The following is a 19,726-nucleotide window of genomic DNA, read 5'->3' as shown; positions in this document are numbered from 1 at the left end:
GGCTCATTTGGTGCATGTGCTGCCTCAGGTTCCTTCTCCACCTCCCCTCTTTAGGGCTGTCCAAAGCAGAGTCCTTCTCCTTTTCCTCTGCTTCCTCCTCCTCACCCTCTTCCTGGTCTTCCTGTCATACTGAAGGTATGCATGTTTGTCAATGAAGAGCACATGCCAGTTATGCCCATTGTACCTGTCCAGTAGGCCAATATTTCATGGGAGGCATATACCATGTGTGTCATGTTTAATTGCATGGCAGTGCATTGAGGGATGTGATGTCTCTGCTGTTATGTTTCCCTGGACAGGCCTGAGCTTAGATGAGAGTGGCCCAGAGATGTGGAGCTCATTGTTTTAGGCTTGCATGCAGGGGGTTCCATATGTGAAAGGGGGAACATGTTGTGGCCTTTCCTGCACATGGAGACCATGGGGACAGGGGAGGGGCCTCATGAAAATTCCAGCAACTCTAAATATGCCTGTGATCCTGGGAATGTATGGTGATTGGACATGGCTGATGTTGGGCTCATAGCTATACTGCATGACAGGTACCTTGCAAGGGTGCTCCTGATTAGCCTCCAGACCTTCATTAAGGTTTTATGGGGTAGCAGTTTTATGTGCCTCTTGAAAAGCTGCCTCTTGTGAATGAGGCACAACACTGCCAGGTGTGTGTTTTCCTCCTGGGAAAAATTGTGTTCTCTCCTGGATGCCATCTTCATGCTCTCTGGGGGACACTGTTGAACATGCAGAAGAACTGGATGTCCCGGGTCATCACCCCCCATGCAGCCCATCTGGTGGATGTCCATTTTCACATTTCCATACTTGGCTGTTCTTACATGGTTATTTTACTACACTGTAAATAACTACCTTGTGACATCTATGTCTGTGTTGGGAACGTCCAAATTTTGAATGTCTCTCTGCTGAGTTTGGAATGCATTTTCTGACTTGGATGTCCTTTTGAAAATGTCCCTCCATGTATATTATACTTGTAATCTGCCCAAAAAAATTTTAGGTTGTGCAGAACAAACACATTTTTAAATAAATAAAATAAACAAATAATGATTACTGGAAGGAACATTTTACAGTACAAAATTCCACTTACATAGTAGCGCACCTGGTGAGTCTGAGCTCCCATGGCCAACATTCTCTGTTACTATTCTATTATATACTAGAGCACAAATCATTTATTTATGGCAAAATCCTAATTTAGGGTCTAATCCAAAAGGATTGTTTCCATGGAAAAGTTTTTTTTACTGCCCTTTTACTAAAGCTTGGCACATACTAAATGCTAAGAAGGCCATAGGTATAAAATGCCTATACTGTATCTGTGGCTCAAAATAAGTTTACAAAAGTTTTTTTTTTTGTTATCCAGAATAGACAGTGTTTGTGATTCAGCCATATAAGGAGGCTGATTTATAGGAAATTATCAATGTGTGTATATTGTATTTTATTATTACTTTCCTATGATTCCAAAACTATTGCTGACATATTGATATTCTTTACCTGAGGCAGATATGTTCCCACTAAATTTAAAATAAATCTGCTCTCCTTCTTGCATTGGAAACTGTTCAGAAGGCTCTGGAGGTCCACAGTAGCCTTCTGCTCGCAAGCTTGGAATCTTCCAGTTTAGTTCTTTGGAGGGCACTAATTCAACAATTGCTTTTTGCATGTTGTCTTTTCTTCGGTACAGTACAACATTCACCATGGTGTTGTGAGCTGCTTGATCCAGAGTCTGAATAAAAGGCACTAAATGTGCACCGTCTATAACTGATGCAAGTCGAATGACAACAAAACTGAAGAAGAAAAGAAGTATAAATAGCTTAATCATACAAATTGAGGGCAATCCTATATAATAATTCTCACCTCCAACGTTCTATGCTTGGAACCATGGCTCCATGGCTGCAAGTGGTCTGCGAGGCAGACACGCACGGACGTCACTGACGTCAACACAGCTGATTCCAAGGCAGGGGAGGTGTTTCCCTACTCCTCCTACTGTCTCGGAATCAGCTGTCACCCCCCCCCCCCCCCGCGCTATGGCCCCCTCGAAAGCCACCCCCTCCCGCGAACCTGTCGATCCCCCCCCCCCGGAACGCCGAAAACTGCCGCCACCGCCGCCACCGTTGTTGTGCTACCTTCCCTTCCCATATGTTCTTCAATCATCTTCTTAGAAAGTTTAACTCTGTGCGTCTGACGTCAGACGCACGGAGTTAAACTTTCTAAGAAGATGATTGAAGAACCTACGGGAAGGGAAGGTAGCACAACAACGGCGGTGGCGGCAGTTTTCGCTGGCACTGGGGGGGGAACGACAGGTTCGCGGAGGGGGGGAGGTTGAGGGGGCCGTAGCACAGGGGGGGGGGAATTGCCTGCCTAAGGCCCGTTTCCTTGCCTACAGAAACGGGCCTTTTTTACTAGTCTTATAATAAGTCATTTACATTTATGTGCCAGCTGTGCACCTAAATATACTTAATACTGACATTTACCTGCAAAAATGTAATTTGTGGGCTTAATTGGTATTCTAAAAATAGGCACTGAAATTGCACAGTGTGTTTTTTCTAAGGAGTGGAACAAAAGCAGGGCAAACATTTAGGTGGGCAACTTATAGGATATGGAAGTTGCCTGCATGCAGTGGTGTGCTGGGAAATTTTTAACAACAGTCTCTCTCTCTCTGGGCATATCCAGCACTTCAATTTGGGGATGCCCTGAGGTGGACTAGGGAGGCAAACGTTCCTCTCTCTCCTCCCCCCCCCCCCCCCAATGTGGGTACACTAGGCATACCTTTGCTGGCAGGTATGTGGAGCCCCACAAGCCAAATAAATGGACTACCAGCACTCTCCACTGCTTGTTTCTGGCTCTAAGCAGCATACCAGGAATTCTCATGCATAGTTGCTCGCAAATTCCTGGCATGCTGCTCAGAGCCAGAAAGAAGTAGTGAGGAGCAGTGGCAGTCCATTTATTTGGCTAGCAGGGCTTAGTTCCCCTGCCAGCAAAGGTAAAGAAGTTCAGCGATGCCAAGGGTGGCCCACCTCAAAACTGGAGACATACCACCGCTATTCTGTGGATTGAAGGCCAATGAGTGAGGTTTGTCTTGTGGGCATCCATACACATATTGCAAAAGTAAACAACAACTTCTACAGAGTACATCCAAAACTTAATTATTTTCTCATTTCTATCTTCCAAAATTCCAGACAGCAGATGTACAGATCAGCAGGACTCAAAGCAGTCCAAAACAAGTAATGTCAGAAACAGTTTATACCAAAGTATTCAACCACCCTTAGGATTTAAAAAAGCAAAACCATGTGCATGTAAGTACTGGATAAACAAATGATAACAATGTTTAAAGCAAATGCTCTTACTATGTAATTATTGGTAGCAATAATGAAACAGTGATAGAATATTCACATAGCAAGCAGCCTGAGCGTACAAATTTATTTTCCATTGAACATAATTAATTTTGTTTGATCTTGGAGGCTTAATAGTGTGCTGAACTGGACAATGTTGGCACATTTAAACTGACTCTGTTCAGAACTTCTGCGTGAAAGAAGCCCTTCCCTCAATATTGAATACCTTTCTGCGAAATGGTAGTAATAAAAAAGGCAAGTGCATTTTTGTAATATACCACTGCAATCCACAAAACAAAAGGAGCAAGTTCCCACATGCCATCTTTTTCTTTTAATGTAGGACAAGGAAAAAAGATGTTAAATGCTCCCAGGTTTCAACCTAATTAATGTTTGTTTGTTTTTTAATTATAATTATAAATAGTAAGTATGTCTTAATGTTAAGCACCTGACCTAGATTCTCATAACATTTTTTGTGGCCCTTTATTAGATGAAAACATCTCTGCATGAATACAGGGAGTCCCTATAACCAGCTCCACACAATGATTTACAATTTAGAACAAATTAGTACTCTAACCAATGAAACCAATAGTTCCTCTGTGTACATCCCTATGCTGCACAAGCCATCATATTTAAAAATGTAAGTGAGGTCCCAAATAAGAATGCTACCAACAATAAAGAACCACAACATGAATAAAGCAGCTTACCAGCACCTCCTTGCCTCTTCTTGTTCTGTCGGGCCGGCTGCCCGCGGCACACTTAATTTTCTTTAAGCAGTGCTGGTACGCGTCAGCAGGAACAGGCTTCTTCAGCCAATCCCTGAGGTCTGAAAGAAGCACCGGGATTGGCTGAAGCAGTCTGTTCCTGCCAAAATGAACCAGCACTGCTTTAAAAAAATTAATTGCACCGTAGCCAATAGAACAAGAAGAGGAAAGGAGGTGTGGGGCGGGGGGAGGACAAAAACTGAGCACAGAGAGGTTCTGGGGGGAGGGCAGTGGAGACAGAAGATGCTTACAGCCTAAGCCACACAGGGGAGGAGGATGCCAATGCTGACGCCAGGAGTGTATCCGAGCACAGATTCTTAAAAATCTAACAAATGGCTCTTATGAGCCAGTGTAAGCCAGCTCCAACACACCATTGCCTGCATGCCTACTATATTTAGGTGCCCCCCATTTATGACAGGTCCATGGCAGGTGTAAACAGGGGCATCTAAATGAAAACTAACACTGAGTGTCCAAATGTACACTAGCATTCAAACAAGAACCCTTGGGCACCCAACTATCCATATATAAAAGGCCCTCCGTATTACTGTGGCACCTAAATGGAGACTATCCTGCTTATAATCGAAAGAGAAAAACGCCTATATTGCGACCCAAATCGGGAGATGAGCGTCTTTCTCCCGTGGGCGCCCAAATCGGTATAATCGAAAGACGATTTTGGGCGTTTCCAACTGCAATCCGTCGCGGAAACGGGTAAAGTTGACGGGGGCGTGTTGGAGGAGTGGTGAAGGCGGAACTGGGGCATGGTTATCGGCCGAGGAGAGATGGGCATCTTTAGCTGATAATCGAAAAAAAAAAGGCGTTTTACCGCGATTTTGGGTCACTTTTTTTGGACTCTTTTTTTTTCATGAACAGGTCCCAAAAAAGTGCCCCAACTGACCAGATAACCACTGGAGGGAATCGGGGATGACCTCCCCGGACTCCCCCAGTGGTCACTAACCCCCTCCCACCAAAAAGACCCCACTTTAAAAACATTTTTTCCATCCTGTATGCCGGCCTCAAATGCCATACCCACCTCCATGACAGCAGAATGTGTTCTATCCTGTGACAGCCTTTCCCTGGTTCTGATGTGGCTCTCGGGTGAGTGTGACACCTTTTCTGTTATGCGCACTGCAGAGTCACATCAGCATTGCATTGTGGTGGGTGTAGGGTATTGGGCTCCGTGATTCCACTAGCTTGTGGCAAATGCTCACGATGTTGGTAGTTGGTAGGCTCTACTCCCATGGTGCTTTTCCCCCTGCTTACTGGGTCAGAGTGTGCCCTGTTTTGTTTCCGGTAGTCCATGAGGTAGTGGCCATTTTTGTAAGCCAGTTTTAGATCCCTTACACGTGTTAGCCATGTTACAGAACTTAGTTCTTACCTTGAATGTGGCTGAAAGAGGGCATTGTACACCATTCTGCCAGCTCTGACCTACTGCTCATCTCAGTACCAGGGAGACTCGTTGCCAGTGGGGCACAACCTCTGATCTGCAGTTAACTGTGAGTAAGCGTGCTTATTCCAATAAAGGACGTTTTTGGAGAGATTAGTCTTCAGGTGTCAACTGGTGTGCCAATGTTATATAGCAGCAACAAGTCCTAGAGGCCTGCTTGTATGCAGGTCCCTGGAGCACTTTTAGTGGGTACCGCAGTGCACTTCAGCCATGTGGACCCAGGCCCATTCCCCCCTACCTGTAACATTTGTGCTGGTAAATGGGAGGCCTCCAAAACCCACTGTACCCACATGTAGGTGCCCCCTTCACCCCTAAGAACTATGGTAATGTTGTACATTTGTGGGTAGTGGATTTTGGGGGAGGGGGGTTGGGTGCTCAGCACCCGTGGTAAGGGAGCTATGCATGTGGGAGCGTTGTCTGAAGTCCACCGCACTGACCTCTAGGGTGCCCAGTTGGTGTCCTGGCATGTCAGGGGGGCGAGTGTACTATGAATCGTGGCCCCTCCCACGACCAAATGGCTCGGATTAGGACGTTTTTGAGCTGCGCGTTTTTAGTTTCCATTATCGCTAAAAAAAAAAAAAAGCCCAGCTGGAAAACGTCCATTTTTTCGAAAATACGGTCTGTCCCGCCTCTTCACGTACCCATTTTCGGACATAGACGCCCATGGAGATAAGAGTTCGCGTTCGATTATGCCCCTCCATCTGTTGTAGAATTACCCCATTATACACATTGATACTATACCTAATGGGAAACCAGAACATACATACTCATAGTTAGAGATGCCATCAAATCTCAGGGTATATGAAATATGAATTTTTTGCTTCCCAAATATAGTATTTGAAGTATTTTAACTGTGTATGTGTTATTGTTATGAGCCAAGAATTATAGATTGTGAGTCGATTCCAAGATGGTATCATTATGAGACATATTGCTGTATACATGTTTCTTCTTTTGGTGTTGGGCCAAGTGTTTCAATTTCCATTACGGGGAAGAGGAATGGGGCATCCTGTGAGGCTCCCAGTAAGCTGGGACTGTCGCCAGTACTGCAGCAGACAACCCTGGAATAGTTCCAGGCTTCTAATGGATCCAAAACTGTCTCTTCTGTTCTGCTTGGGATGTTGAGCTCAGGCAGCAGTAATGACAGGAAGTGCTACCGTGGAGGCAGGGTAGCATCCTGAATCAGGAGCTATGGGCCAGCATTCAGTCTCTCTGTTTGGCACTTGCGGTGTCTACCCTGAGGAAGGGTGCCATCCCTAAGCAAGTGGTTGGACCCCCCAATACTGAAATCATAGACAGCAATGCAACCCAAGTTGGGAACCAAGAGCCTTTCAAAGAATGGTTGAAGGAATTAGAAAAACCGGAGGCCATAACCCTAGAAGTACTGTGGGATATTATGCATGACTTACAAATGAACATTAAACAATTGTTGGTTAAAGGGCATGAAGATATAAGTTATTTTTCAGACAGTTGTGGAACATTCTCAAGAGTTGTCTACTGTCAGTACTAAAGTTAAAGCGAATGCTACATACCTGTAGAAGGTATTCTCCGAGGACAGCAGGCTGATTGTTCTCACTGATGGGTGACGTCCACGGCAGCCCCTCCAATCGGAAACTTCACTAGCAAAGTCCTTTGCTAGCCCTCGCACGCACCGCGCATGCGCGGCCGTCTTCCCGCCCGAAACCGGCTCGAGCCGGCCAGTCCAGTATGTAGCAAGACAATACACTTCAAGGGAAGACACAACTCCAACGGGGAGGCGGGCGGGTTTGTGAGAACAATCAGCCTGCTGTCCTCGGAGAATACCTTCTACAGGTATGTAGCATTCGCTTTCTCCGAGGACAAGCAGGCTGCTTGTTCTCACTGATGGGGTATCCCTAGCCCCCAGGCTCACTCAAAACAACAACATTGGTCAATTGGGCCTCGCAACGGCGAGGACATAACTGAGATTGACCTAAAAAATTTACCAACTAACTGAGAGTGTAGCCTGGAACAGAACAAACAGGGCCCTCGGGGGGTGGAGTTGGATCCTAAAGCCCAAACAGGTTCTGAAGAACTGACTGCCCGAACCGACTGTCGCGTCGGGTATCCTGCTGCAGGCAGTAATGAGATGTGAATGTGTGGACAGATGACCACGTCGCAGCTTTGCAAATTTCTTCAATGGAGGCTGACTTCAAGTGGGCTACCGACGCAGCCATGGCTCTAACATTATGAGCCGTGACATGACCCTCAAGAGCCAGCCCCGCCTGGGCGTAAGTGAAGGAAATGCAATCTGCTAGCCAATTGGATATGGTGCGTTTCCCTACAGCCACTCCCCTCCTATTGGGGTCAAAAGAAACAAACAATTGGGCGGACTGTCTGGTGGGCTGTGTCCGCTCCAGGTAGAAGGCCAATGCTCTCTTGCAGTCCAAAGTGTGCAGCTGACGTTCAGCAGGGCAGGAATGAGGACGGGGAAAGAATGTTGGCAAGACAATTGACTGGTTCAGATGGAACTCCGACACGACCTTTGGCAGAAACTTAGGGTGAGTGCGGAGGACTACTCTGTTGTGAAGAAATTTGGTGTAAGGGGCCTGGGCTACCAGGGCCTGAAGCTCACTGACTCTACGAGCTGAAGTAACTGCCACCAAGAAAATGACCTTCCAGGTCAAGTACTTCAGATGGCAGGAATTCAGTGGCTCAAAAGGAGGTTTCATCAGCTGGGTGAGAACGACATTGAGATCCCATGACACTGTAGGAGGCTTGACAGGGGGCTTTGACAAAAGCAAACCTCTCATGAAGCGAACAACTAAAGGCTGTCCTGAGATCGGCTTACCTTCCACTTGGTAATGGTATGCACTGATTGCACTAAGGTGAACCCTTACGGAGTTGGTCTTCAGACCAGACTCAGACAAGTGCAGAAGGTATTCAAGCAGGGTCTGTGTAGGACAAGAGCGAGGGTCTAGGGCCTTGCTGTCACACCAGACGGCAAACCTCCTCCAATGAAAGAAGTAACTTCTCTTAGTGGAGTCTTTCCTGGAAGCAAGCAAGATGCGGGAGACACCCTCTGGCAGACCCAAAGAGGCAAAGTCTACGCCCTCAACATCCAGGCCGTGAGAGCCAGGGACTGGAGGTTGGGATGCAGAAGAGCCCCGTCGTCCTGCGTGATGAGGGTCGGAAAACACTCCAATCTCCACGGTTCTTCGGAGGATAACTCCAGAAGAAGAGGGAACCAGATCTGACGCGGCCAAAAGGGAGCAATCAGAATCATGGTGCCTCGGTCTTGCTTGAGTTTCAACAAAGTCTTCCCCACCAGAGGTATGGGAGGATAAGCATACAGCAGACCTTCCCCCCAATCCAGGAGGAAGGCATCCGACGCCAGTCTGCCGTGGGCCTGAAGCCTGGAACAGAACTGAGGGACCTTGTGGTTCACTTGAGATGCGAAGAGATCCACCAGGGGGGTGCCCCACGCCTGAAAGATCCGTCGCACCACACGGGAATTGAGCGACCACTCGTGAGGTTGCATAATCCTGCTCAACCTGTCGGCCAGACTGTTGTTTACGCCTGCCAGATATGTGGCTTGGAGCACCATGCCCTGACGGCGAGCCCAGAGCCACATGCTGACGGCTTCCTGACACAGGGGGCGAGATCCGGTGCCCCCCTGCTTGTTGACATAGTACATGGCAACCTGATTGTCTGTCTGAATTTGGATAATTTGGTGGGACAGCCGATCTCTGAAAGCCTTCAGAGCGTTCCAGATCGCTCGCAACTCCAGAAGATTGATCTGTAGATCGCGTTCTCGGAGGGACCAACTTCCTTGGGTGTGAAGTCCATCGACATGAGCTCCCCATCCCAGGAGAGACGCATCCGTGGTCAGCACTTTTTGTGGCTGAGGAATTTGGAAGGGACGTCCCAGAGTCAAATTGGAGCAAATCGTCCACCAAAACAGGGATTCGAGAAAACTCGTGGACAGGTGGATCACGTCCTCTAGACCCCCAGCGGCCTGATACCACTGGGAGGCTAGGGTCCATTGAGCAGATCTCATGTGAAGGCGGGCCATGGGAGTCACATGAACTGTGGAGGCCATGTGGCCCAGCAATCTCAACATCTGCCGAGCTGTGATCTGCTGGGACGCTCGCACCCGCGAGGCGAGGGACAACAAGTTGTTGGCTCTCGTCTCTGGGAGATAGGCGCGAGCCGTCCGAGAATCCAGCAGGGCTCCGATGAATTTGAGTTTCTGCACTGGGAGAAGATGGGACTTTGGGTAATTTATCACAAACCCCAGTAGCTCCAGGAGGCGAATAGTCATCTGCATGGACTGCAGGGCTCCTGCCTCGGATGTGTTCTTCACCAGCCAATCGTCGAGATATGGGAACACGTGCACCCCCAGCCTGCGAAGCGCCGCTGCTACCACAGCTAGGCACTTTGTGAACACCCTGGGCGCAGAGGCGAGCCCAAAGGGTAGCACACAGTACTGGAAGTGGCGTGTGCCCAGCTGAAATCGCAGATACTGTCTATGAGCTGGCAGTATCGGGATGTGTGTATAGGCATCCTTCAAGTCCAGAGAGCATAGCCAATCGTTTTGCTGAATCATGGGGAGAAGGGTGCCCAGGGAAAGCATCCTGAACTTTTCTTTTACGAGATATTTGTTCAGGGCCCTTAGGTCTAGGATGGGACGCATCCCCCCTGTTTTCTTTTCCACAAGGAAGTACCTGGAATAGAATCCCAGCCCTTCTTGCCCGGATGGCACGGGCTCGACCGCATTGGCGCTGAGAAGGGCGGAGAGTTCCTCTGCAAGTACCTGCTTGTGCTGGAAGCTGTAAGACTGAGCTCCCGGTGGACAATTTGGAGGTTTTGAGGCCAAATTGAGGGTGTATCCTTGCCGGACTATTTGGAGAACCCACTGGTCGGAGGTTATGAGAGGCCACCTTTGGTGAAAAGCTTTCAACCTCCCTCCGACTGGCAGGTCGCCCGGCACTGACACTTGGAGGTCGGCTATGCTCTGCTGGAGCCAGTCAAAAGCTCGCCCCTTGCTTTTGCTGGGGAGCCGCGGGGCCTTGCTGAGTCGCACGCTGCTGACGAGAGCGAGCGCGCTGGGGCTTAGCCTGGGCCGCAGGCTGTCGGGAAGGAGGATTGTACCTACGCTTGCCAGAAGTATAGGGAACAGTCTTCCTTCCCCCGAAAAATCGTCTACCTGTAGAGGTAGAAGCTGAAGGCTGCCGGCGGGCGAATTTGTCGAATGCGGTGTCCCGCTGGTGGAGAGACTCTACCACCTGTTCGACTTTTTCGCCAAAAATGTTGTCCGCCCGGCAAGGCGAGTCCGCAATCCGCTGCTGGAGTCTATTTTCCAGGTCGGCGGCACGCAGCCATGAGAGCCTGCGCATCACCACACCTTGAGCAGCGGCCCTGGACACAACATCAAAAGTGTCATAAACTCCTCTGGCCAGGAATTTTCTGCACGCCTTCAGCTGCCTGACCACCTCCTGAAAAGGTTTGGCTTGCTCAGGGGGAAGAGCATCAACCAAGCCCGCCAACTGCCGCACATTATTCCGCATGTGTATGCTCGTGTAGAGCTGGTAAGACTGAATTTTGGCCACGAGCATAGAGGAATGGTAGGCCTTCCTCCCAAAGGAGTCTAAGGTTCTAGAGTCTTTGCCCGGGGGCGCCGAAGCATGCTCTCTAGAACTCTTAGCCTTCTTTAGGGCCAGATCCACAACTCCAGAGTCGTGAGGCAACTGGGTGCGCATCAGCTCTGGGTCCCCATGGATCCGGTACTGGGACTCGATCTTCTTGGGGATGTGGGGATTAGTTAGAGGTTTCGTCCAGTTCGCAAGCAATGTCTTTTTTAGGACATGATGCAAGGGAACAGTGGACGCTTCCTTAGGTGGAGAAGGATAGTCCAGGAGCTCAAACATTTCAGCCCTGGGCTCGTCCTCCACAACCACCGGGAAGGGGATGGCCGTAGACATCTCCCGGACAAAGGAAGCAAAAGACAGACTCTCGGGAGGAGAAAGCTGTCTCTCAGGAGAGGGAGTGGGATCAGAAGGAAGACCCTCAGACTCCTCGTCAGAGAAATATCTGGGATCTTCTTCTTCTTCCCACGAGGCCTCACCCTCGGTGTCAGACACAAGTTCACGGACCTGCGTCTGCAACCGGGCCCGGCTCGACTCCGTGGAGCCACGTCCACGATGGGGGCGTCGAGAGGTAGACTCCCTCGCCCGCATCGGCGAAGCTCCCTCCGCCGACGTAGTCGGGGAGCCCTCCTGGGAGGTGGCCGCAGTCGGCACCGCACGCGGTACCGACGTCGGGGACCTCACCCCGGGCGATGGGCCAGCCGGCGCCACGCTCGACGGCACCGGAGGCGCAAGCACCGCCGGTACCGGAGGGGTAGGGCGCAACAGCTCTCCCAGAATCTCTGGGAGAACGGCCCGGAGGCTCTCGTTCAGAGCGGCTGCAGAGAAAGGCATGGAGGTCGATGCAGGCGTCGACGTCAGTACCTGTTCCGGGCGTGGAGGCTGTTCCGGGCTGTCCAGAGCGGAGCGCATCGACACCTCCTGAACAGAGGGTGAGCGGTCCTCTCGGTGCCGATGCCTGCTGGGTGCCGACTCCCTCGGCGACCCAGAGCTCTCGGTGCCGACGCGGGGAGGGGACCGGTGTCGATGCTTCTTCGATTTCTTCCGAAGCATGTCACCGGAGCTCCCCGGCACCGACGAGGAGGACGTCGAATCCACCCGTCGCTTCCTCGGGGCCGAGACCGAAGAGGGTCGATCTCGGGGGGGCTGTACCGCAGGAGCCCTCAGGGTAGGAGGAGACCCACCCGAGGGCTCACCGCCACCAGCAGGGGAATGGACAGCCCTCACCTGCACTCCACCCGATGCACCACCGTCCGACGACATCAGCAGACGAGGTCCTGGTACCACCGACGTCGATGCAGCTATCCGATGTCTCGGCGCCGATGCAGAGGCCCGATGCCTCGATGCACTCGATGCCGGGGCGGCCGAGGAAGATGGTCTGGACGCTGACGACGTCGATGCACTCGAAGATCCCGGTGCCGATGCCGACGAAGAGCCCGAGAACAACACGTTCCACTGAGCTAGTCTCGCTACCTGAGTCCGCCTTTGAAGCAGGGAACACAGACTGCAGTTCTGAGGGCGGTGCTCGGCCCCCAGACACTGAAGACACGACGAGTGTCGATCAGTGAGCGAGATAACCCGGGCGCACTGGGTGCACTTCTTGAAGCCGCTGGAAGGCTTCGATGTCATGGGCGGAAAAATCACGCCGGCGAAATCAAAAGCCGAAATGGCGAAAATTGAAGCACCAAAATTTAGAGGGAGAAAAATCTCGACCGAGGCCGAAAAGAGGCCTACCCCGACGACGAAAGAAAACTTACCGGGGCAAAAAGTCTGGAAGTACGGGGAGGATTGACACGAAACCCGGTGGAGGGTTTCCGGAGCACTTCCCGACTTTAGAAAAGCTTTCCGAAGAAAAAAACACGCTCAAAAAACAATTTGGACGCGCGAGGTCAACTTTCCGGGGCCCGACACGGCGAAATACGACCGTACCGAGTGCGGACAAAAGAAGACTGGCCGGCTCGAGCCGGTTTCGGGCGGGAAGACGGCCGCGCATGCGCGGTGCACGCGGGCGCGCGAGGGCTAGCAAAGGACTTTGCTAGTGAAGTTTCCGATTGGAGGGGCTGCCGTGGACGTCACCCATCAGTGAGAACAAGCAGCCTGCTTGTCCTCGGAGAAAGTTAATTACATGGAAGGAAAGTTTGAAGAATTACTTCAGACAGCACAAGCTCTACTTAAAGACAATCTTTCCTTAAACAGGAAAGTGGAAAATATGGACCACATGGTTATATGCACCAATTTGGCTTTTTAAACTTTCCTAGATTACCTTTGGTGATGCTTATACATACAGTTATGAAATATTGTATGGAGATTCTTAAAATTTCATTAGAATTCTTACCACCTATTTTACAAGCTTATTATTTAATGTTGAGAGTAATGGAGGCTGCCAAAGATTATCAGCAATTAGGTCAGCCTGGCTTTGACCTTAAAGGATTCTTGGAATTTTCTTTAGAGATAGTGGCACAAAGAACAATGCTGATTGCAACATTTGCATTAAAGATGGACTGCAACAATATATTACGTCTTTAATTCAGACATACGATAAGTAGTAGTAGTAGTACATATTAATGATTTGCTCTTTGGACAAAAAGTCCGGATTTTTCCTAATCTTTGTACATTTTCACAAAAAATATGCCACGATTTCTTGGCTCTTGGCCCCAGAGGTTTGGCTGTAGGGACAAGTTTTCTTTTGAAACGTCCTTGTTTATATGTAATTTTATTTCAAGCTAAATTGTATATTTTTTAAATTCAAAGCAGTTAATATCTTTCCTAGAAAAAAGGGAGGACACTTAACTTCAAGTTAAAATATCCTGAGTAATGACTCACTGATACATAGGCTGAAGGACAGCAGAGGTTACTAATCTTATATGCTTTTTTTGTTTGTTTGTTTTGGATCTTGGAATCAATATTGCTTGTTATTGTGGACAAATGTAATTATTATATTTCCTTTTAATTTTCCTGTAGTAGGTATTCTAATTTGGTTATCATGGAAATGGATATTTGCTGAAATAATGTAACTTTGAATAATGTCAAAAATAATAAAAAAAAAGAATTGTAGATTGTGTAAGCTATAAATTTTGTTAATACATGCATATACAGTGGGGGAAATAAGTATTTGATCCCTTGCTGATTTTGTAAGTTTGCCCACTGACAAAGACATGAGCAGCCCATAATTGAAGGGTAGGTTATTGGTAACAGTGAGAGATAGCACATCACAAATTAAATCCGGAAAATCACATTGTGGAAAGTATATGAATTTATTTGCATTCTGCAGAGGGAAATAAGTATTTGATCCCCCACCAACCAGTAAGAGATCTGGCCCCTACAGACCAGGTAGATGCTCCAAATCAACTCGTTACCTGCATGACAGACAGCTGTCGGCAATGGTCACCTGTATGAAAGACACCTGTCCACAGACTCAGTGAATCAGTCAGACTCTAACCTCTACAAAATGGCCAAGAGCAAGGAGCTGTCTAAGGATGTCAGGGACAAGATCATACACCTGCACAAGGCTGGAATGGGCTACAAAACCATCAGTAAGACGCTGGGCGAGAAGGAGACAACTGTTGGTGCCATAGTAAGAAAATGGAAGAAGTACAAAATGACTGTCAATCGACAAAGATCTGGGGCTCCACGCAAAATCTCACCTCGTGGGGTATCCTTGATCATGAGGAAGGTTAGAAATCAGCCTACAACTACAAGGGGGGAACTTGTCAATGATCTCAAGGCAGCTGGGACCACTGTCACCACGAAAACCATTGGTAACACATTACGACATAACGGATTGCAATCCTGCAGTGCCCGCAAGGTCCCCCTGCTCCGGAAGGCACATGTGACGGCCCGTCTGAAGTTTGCCAGTGAACACCTGGATGATGCCGAGAGTGATTGGGAGAAGGTGCTGTGGTCAGATGAGACAAAAATTGAGCTCTTTGGCATGAACTCAACTCGCCGTGTTTGGAGGAAGAGAAATGCTGCCTATGACCCAAAGAACACCGTCCCCACTGTCAAGCATGGAGGTGGAAATGTTATGTTTTGGGGGTGTTTCTCTGCTAAGGGCACAGGACTACTTCACCGCATCAATGGGAGAATGGATGGGGCCATGTACCGTACAATTCTGAGTGACAACCTCCTTCCCTCCGCCAGGGCCTTAAAAATGGGTCGTGGCTGGGTCTTCCAGCACGACAATGACCCAAAACATACAGCCAAGGCAACAAAGGAGTGGCTCAGGAAGAAGCACATTAGGGTCATGGAGTGGCCTAGCCAGTCACCAGACCTTAATCCCATTGAAAACTTATGGAGGGAGCTGAAGCTGCGAGTTGCCAAGCGACAGCCCAGAACTCTTAATGATTTAGAGATGATCTGCAAAGAGGAGTGGACCAAAATTCCTCCTGACATGTGTGCAAACCTCATCATCAACTACAGAAGACGTCTGACCGCTGTGCTTGCCAACAAGGGTTTTGCCACCAAGTATTAGGTCTTGTTTGCCAGAGGGATCAAATACTTATTTCCCTCTGCAGAATGCAAATAAATTCATATACTTTCCACAATGTGATTTTCCGGATTTAATTTGTGATGTGCTATCTCTCACTGTTACCAATAACCTACCCTTCAATTATGGGCTGCTCATGTCTTTGTCAGTGGGCAAACTTACAAAATCAGCAAGGGATCAAATACTTATTTCCCCCACTGTATACATACATACATGGTTTTCTATTGCAAAGAAACAAAGAATAATGAATGAATATCAGTGGGATTTGTTTACTGTGAGACTATTTAAGTGTAGTAAGATTTTGCAATTACTGTGGGTTAACAGTGATACTACTACTAATCATTTCTATAGCGTTACTAGATGTTTGTAGCATGATACACATTATGTGCAGGTACTTTCTCTATACCTAGAGGACTCACAATCTACGTTTTTGTACCTGTGGCAATGGAGGGTTAAGTGACTTGCCCAAGGTCACAAGGAGCAGCAGTGGGAATTGACCCCAGGTTGCCAGGATCAAAGCTGCTGCACTAACCATTAGGCTACTCCTTTGCAATACCTCCAAAGTCTCTGTGTTAGCTTTTCACATGGCCGGCCTAAGGCACGATGCCACCTGAGGTGGAGCTAGGATGCTGCTGCCGCCTAAGGTGAAGCTAGGATGCCGTCCCCCCCAGATGAGATGTTGCCCCCCTTCCTACCTGCCACCGGCATCTCCCCTTCACAGTGTTACCCAGCAGTGATTCCCATATACTGCCCTGCCGCCGGCACCTGCCTCTTCCCTTTACTGCAGCTGCCTGAGCCTCTGACAAAACAGGAAGTTACATCAGAGAGACAGCTGTAGTAAAGGGGTGGGTGCCAGCAGCAGGGCAGCGTATGAAAATCGCTGCTGGGTAACGCCACCGCTGCCGAGTAACACTGGGGAGATGCCACTCCTCAAGAGTGCCACCTGAGGCCCCCACCTCAGGTGGCCTAATGGTCACGCCGCCCCTGGCTGTTGGGGACATTCCTAACATTTTGCCAGGTAGCATTAACTGTGCAACATTTATCTGCCACATTAACAATTAAGGTTTTTAACTCCAAGTTAACTGTGAGGCACATTCCTTGTCCATTACCCCCATTTAAGTTAAGCAATCAACACAGACGTGCTAACTGCTAAGTCACAAAGAAGCCATTTTACTAAAGGGCATTGAGCCCCTAATGTACTGTTAATGCACAAAAACAGGTTCCTGTGCAACTGCATTAAAGGGTTTTGCAGTAGTTTGCCTGTTACTTGTTAAACCATGTAGTATTACATTTTTCAGATTTTTTTCCCTCAAGGGGTGTGACATGGATGGAAAGTGAGTGTGTAAACATATGCCAGCTAGTGCATTACACTTTCCATGGGCTAACTGGTTAATGCAGAGTTAGCACAGTGTCTTCTAAGTGGTCCCATGCACTAATGAGAACATCAATGCATGACCTGCAATAAAAATAGTAGGATCGCCCCCAAAAGTTGCCACATAAAATTTACAGTTAACATGCATTAAAATCCCACATTAATCCACAGTAACTGCTAATTATAGCACATTTTAGTAAAAGGGCCCCAAAGTTAACTGTTAGCATGTTGTCATGTTAATAACTAAACAGGTTTAATAAACCTCTACATGTATTCTTCCACTTGTTCCCTTGAGGTGTTCATTTTGACATCGTGTTCCACGTAGAACTCCATCGAGTAATAGCGGAATATAAGAATTTTTTTATGTAATGTAATATAATGTTCTAGGAAGTGATTTTCACAGACTAGCCTTAATTGTAAAGGGTAACTGAGGAATAAAAGAAGCAAAGATTTGTTTACGAAAGAAGTTGGTATATACATGAAACAGTCTCACAATAGAGGTGTTGGAGATAACTATAATTTCACTGTTTAAGAAAGTATGAGATAACCCCTCTTGAGGTGTATTAACTTTCAATGAATAACATATCTTGTGAAGTATAATGCAGGCTTCTTTATTCATTCTGAATAATAATGAGCTGCTCTGCATGCATTTGAACTATTTTGCAGCTCATACTTACTCAACTTGAAGTAGGACGACAAAGTTGAAAATGGAGAGGAAGGAGTAGTAGATGATATGGATAGCCAACCTTGACCTGTCGTCATTTTCTAAGCGTCTACATTTCTATGAAGTTTTGGCAAATGACACATTATTGTTAATGCATTTTTGTTCCAGCACAAAAAGGTGCTGATACTCAAATACTAGGCCTTTGTAGGGTGGGGTGACCACTGAAGGACCCATCTCACAAAAGCCAGCCCCTCTGCAACCAGCCACAAAATCTATGAAAAGGCAGCTTTGATGTGGAGAGCCTGGCCTCTTTCTTTAATACTTGGCGACGATGGGTCAATTTTAGCAGGCAGTGGAAAAGGTGCACCCGAGTACCCCAGAGTACCTCCTGGCATTATTGTCGTAACACAGCTTAATGAATGGACCTCTAAATGTGTCTCACCTGTCTAAATGTTCATCTATTTCAAAAGAAACAAGGCCATTCTGCATATTTCTCACAGCAATGTCTTCTAAAACAGCCCACTGATCTTCTTTGGTTTTATAACCCAATACTTTGAGGGACTCACTGGGATTATCCCCATGTTTCCTCACAGATGCACTCAGTGTCCTGGATTGCCACAAAACATGAAAAATAAATCATTTAGAAACATGTGTGTTAAAATATTAGTATTTACACCTAGATATAAATATTTCTGAGTAAATTTTCAATACAGTTCATTACTGGCAATATAATTTTTCATTTTTCACCCAGCAAGGACCAAAACTGGTATTTAAACAGAAAGTACTCATACAGTTTGTGCTTGAAGATTCTGTTGTTGCCATTAAAATCAACGTTATAACCTAGGAATAAATGCAGGGGGTGAATACATGGGCTGGATATGAGCAGTTAGTTCTGTAAATTATGTGTATCCCTGTATAATTTAGGCTTCCACAGTTATGTCAGGTCTATGGCTGGTGTAATTGTAGACGTATAAATTTATTTTATGGTAAATGAGAGCAGAGACGGAGTAGGGGTAATTGGCTCTTCACAAACAACGAAGGAGACATGTAGGTGGTCAATAGTTTTTATTACACAACATCAAAAATGACTCGATACAGCAGCTGTGTTTTGGCACCTAAGCGCCTGCTTCAGGAGTCTTATGATGTAATGCTGGTTGTAACAGAAGGTACAAAAATTAAGTTTCTTTTTAAATTTTGTACACAAAGTGGGCTATCAATGTAACCCAGGATCAAAGGAAAAAAACTTTGTGGACTGACAAATTTAGTCGCCATTTACAGAACAGAGTCCACCCAAGGTTCCATCTGTTTTTGTGCCTTGATGTGGCACAAAGCATCAATGCAAGGACTGATTGTTCAATCAATCTCAGTTTTAGCATTTTAGACGTCTGTCCCACAGAATATAACCCACATGGGCAAATTAATAAACATATTATGTTTGTTGTCTGACAAATTGTTGCAGATTTCAAGTTAAAAAAAAAACCTTGTTTGTATGTTGGTCTCTAAACTCTGTCACTATCATGACTGTACACAATGTACACTGTCCACACTTGTAATGTCCAACCTCTTCTCTTAGTACACATTTTAATGATGTCTGGACATCTGTTTCATCTCTAAGATTAAAGTATCTCATATATGAAAAAAATAATTTGTATGTCCTTAAAACAAGAATATAAATTCAATAATTCCAGTTGTCATTTAATAACCCTAGCAACCTCTTCAGAATATGTGTTATACTTCAATGTAAGAGTCAAAATGTTTTCTTCCCAAGGTTTTTCATATAACTTAATTGAGTTTGTATTAGCAATAACATCAAGTATACTGAACATCTATTCAAAATACTGTCCCATTTATCAACAAACACTTTCTCCTCCTCCTCCTCCTTGTGGGCTTTACTCATTCTCACTCCTCTAGGGATAATCTCATCCGTGCAGTATTCCACAATAGCAGCACTATGTAACTCCAAACAAACTATGGCAGTGCTTTCTCAAAGCATCCAACTAGTTTGAAGCTTCAGTGGACATTTCTCTCTCTGGCCCCAGATACACCTGTATCAATTTGCATCCACACAAACAC

At 47.1% G+C, this 19,726-nt stretch overlaps 1 protein-coding gene across 1 annotated transcript in view; it reads right to left on the bottom strand.

Moving 5' to 3' along the window:
- The window catches only part of DTHD1 (death domain containing 1), a 106,407-nt gene that overhangs the window by 24,810 nt on the left and 61,871 nt on the right, over window positions 1-19,726 (bottom strand). The window contains exons 6-7 of the mRNA XM_030192615.1: window positions 18,096-18,260; window positions 1,489-1,778 (exon numbers count right to left, since the gene is read on the bottom strand). Coding sequence (XP_030048475.1) covers window positions 1,489-1,778; window positions 18,096-18,260 — 455 coding nt within the window. The remainder of the gene's footprint in view (window positions 1-1,488; window positions 1,779-18,095; window positions 18,261-19,726) is intronic.

Source organism: Microcaecilia unicolor, chromosome 2 (genome assembly GCF_901765095.1).
Source record: "Microcaecilia unicolor chromosome 2, aMicUni1.1, whole genome shotgun sequence".
Classification (NCBI taxonomy): domain Eukaryota; kingdom Metazoa; phylum Chordata; class Amphibia; order Gymnophiona; family Siphonopidae; genus Microcaecilia; species Microcaecilia unicolor.
This window is presented reverse-complemented; position numbering and strand designations above follow the sequence as displayed.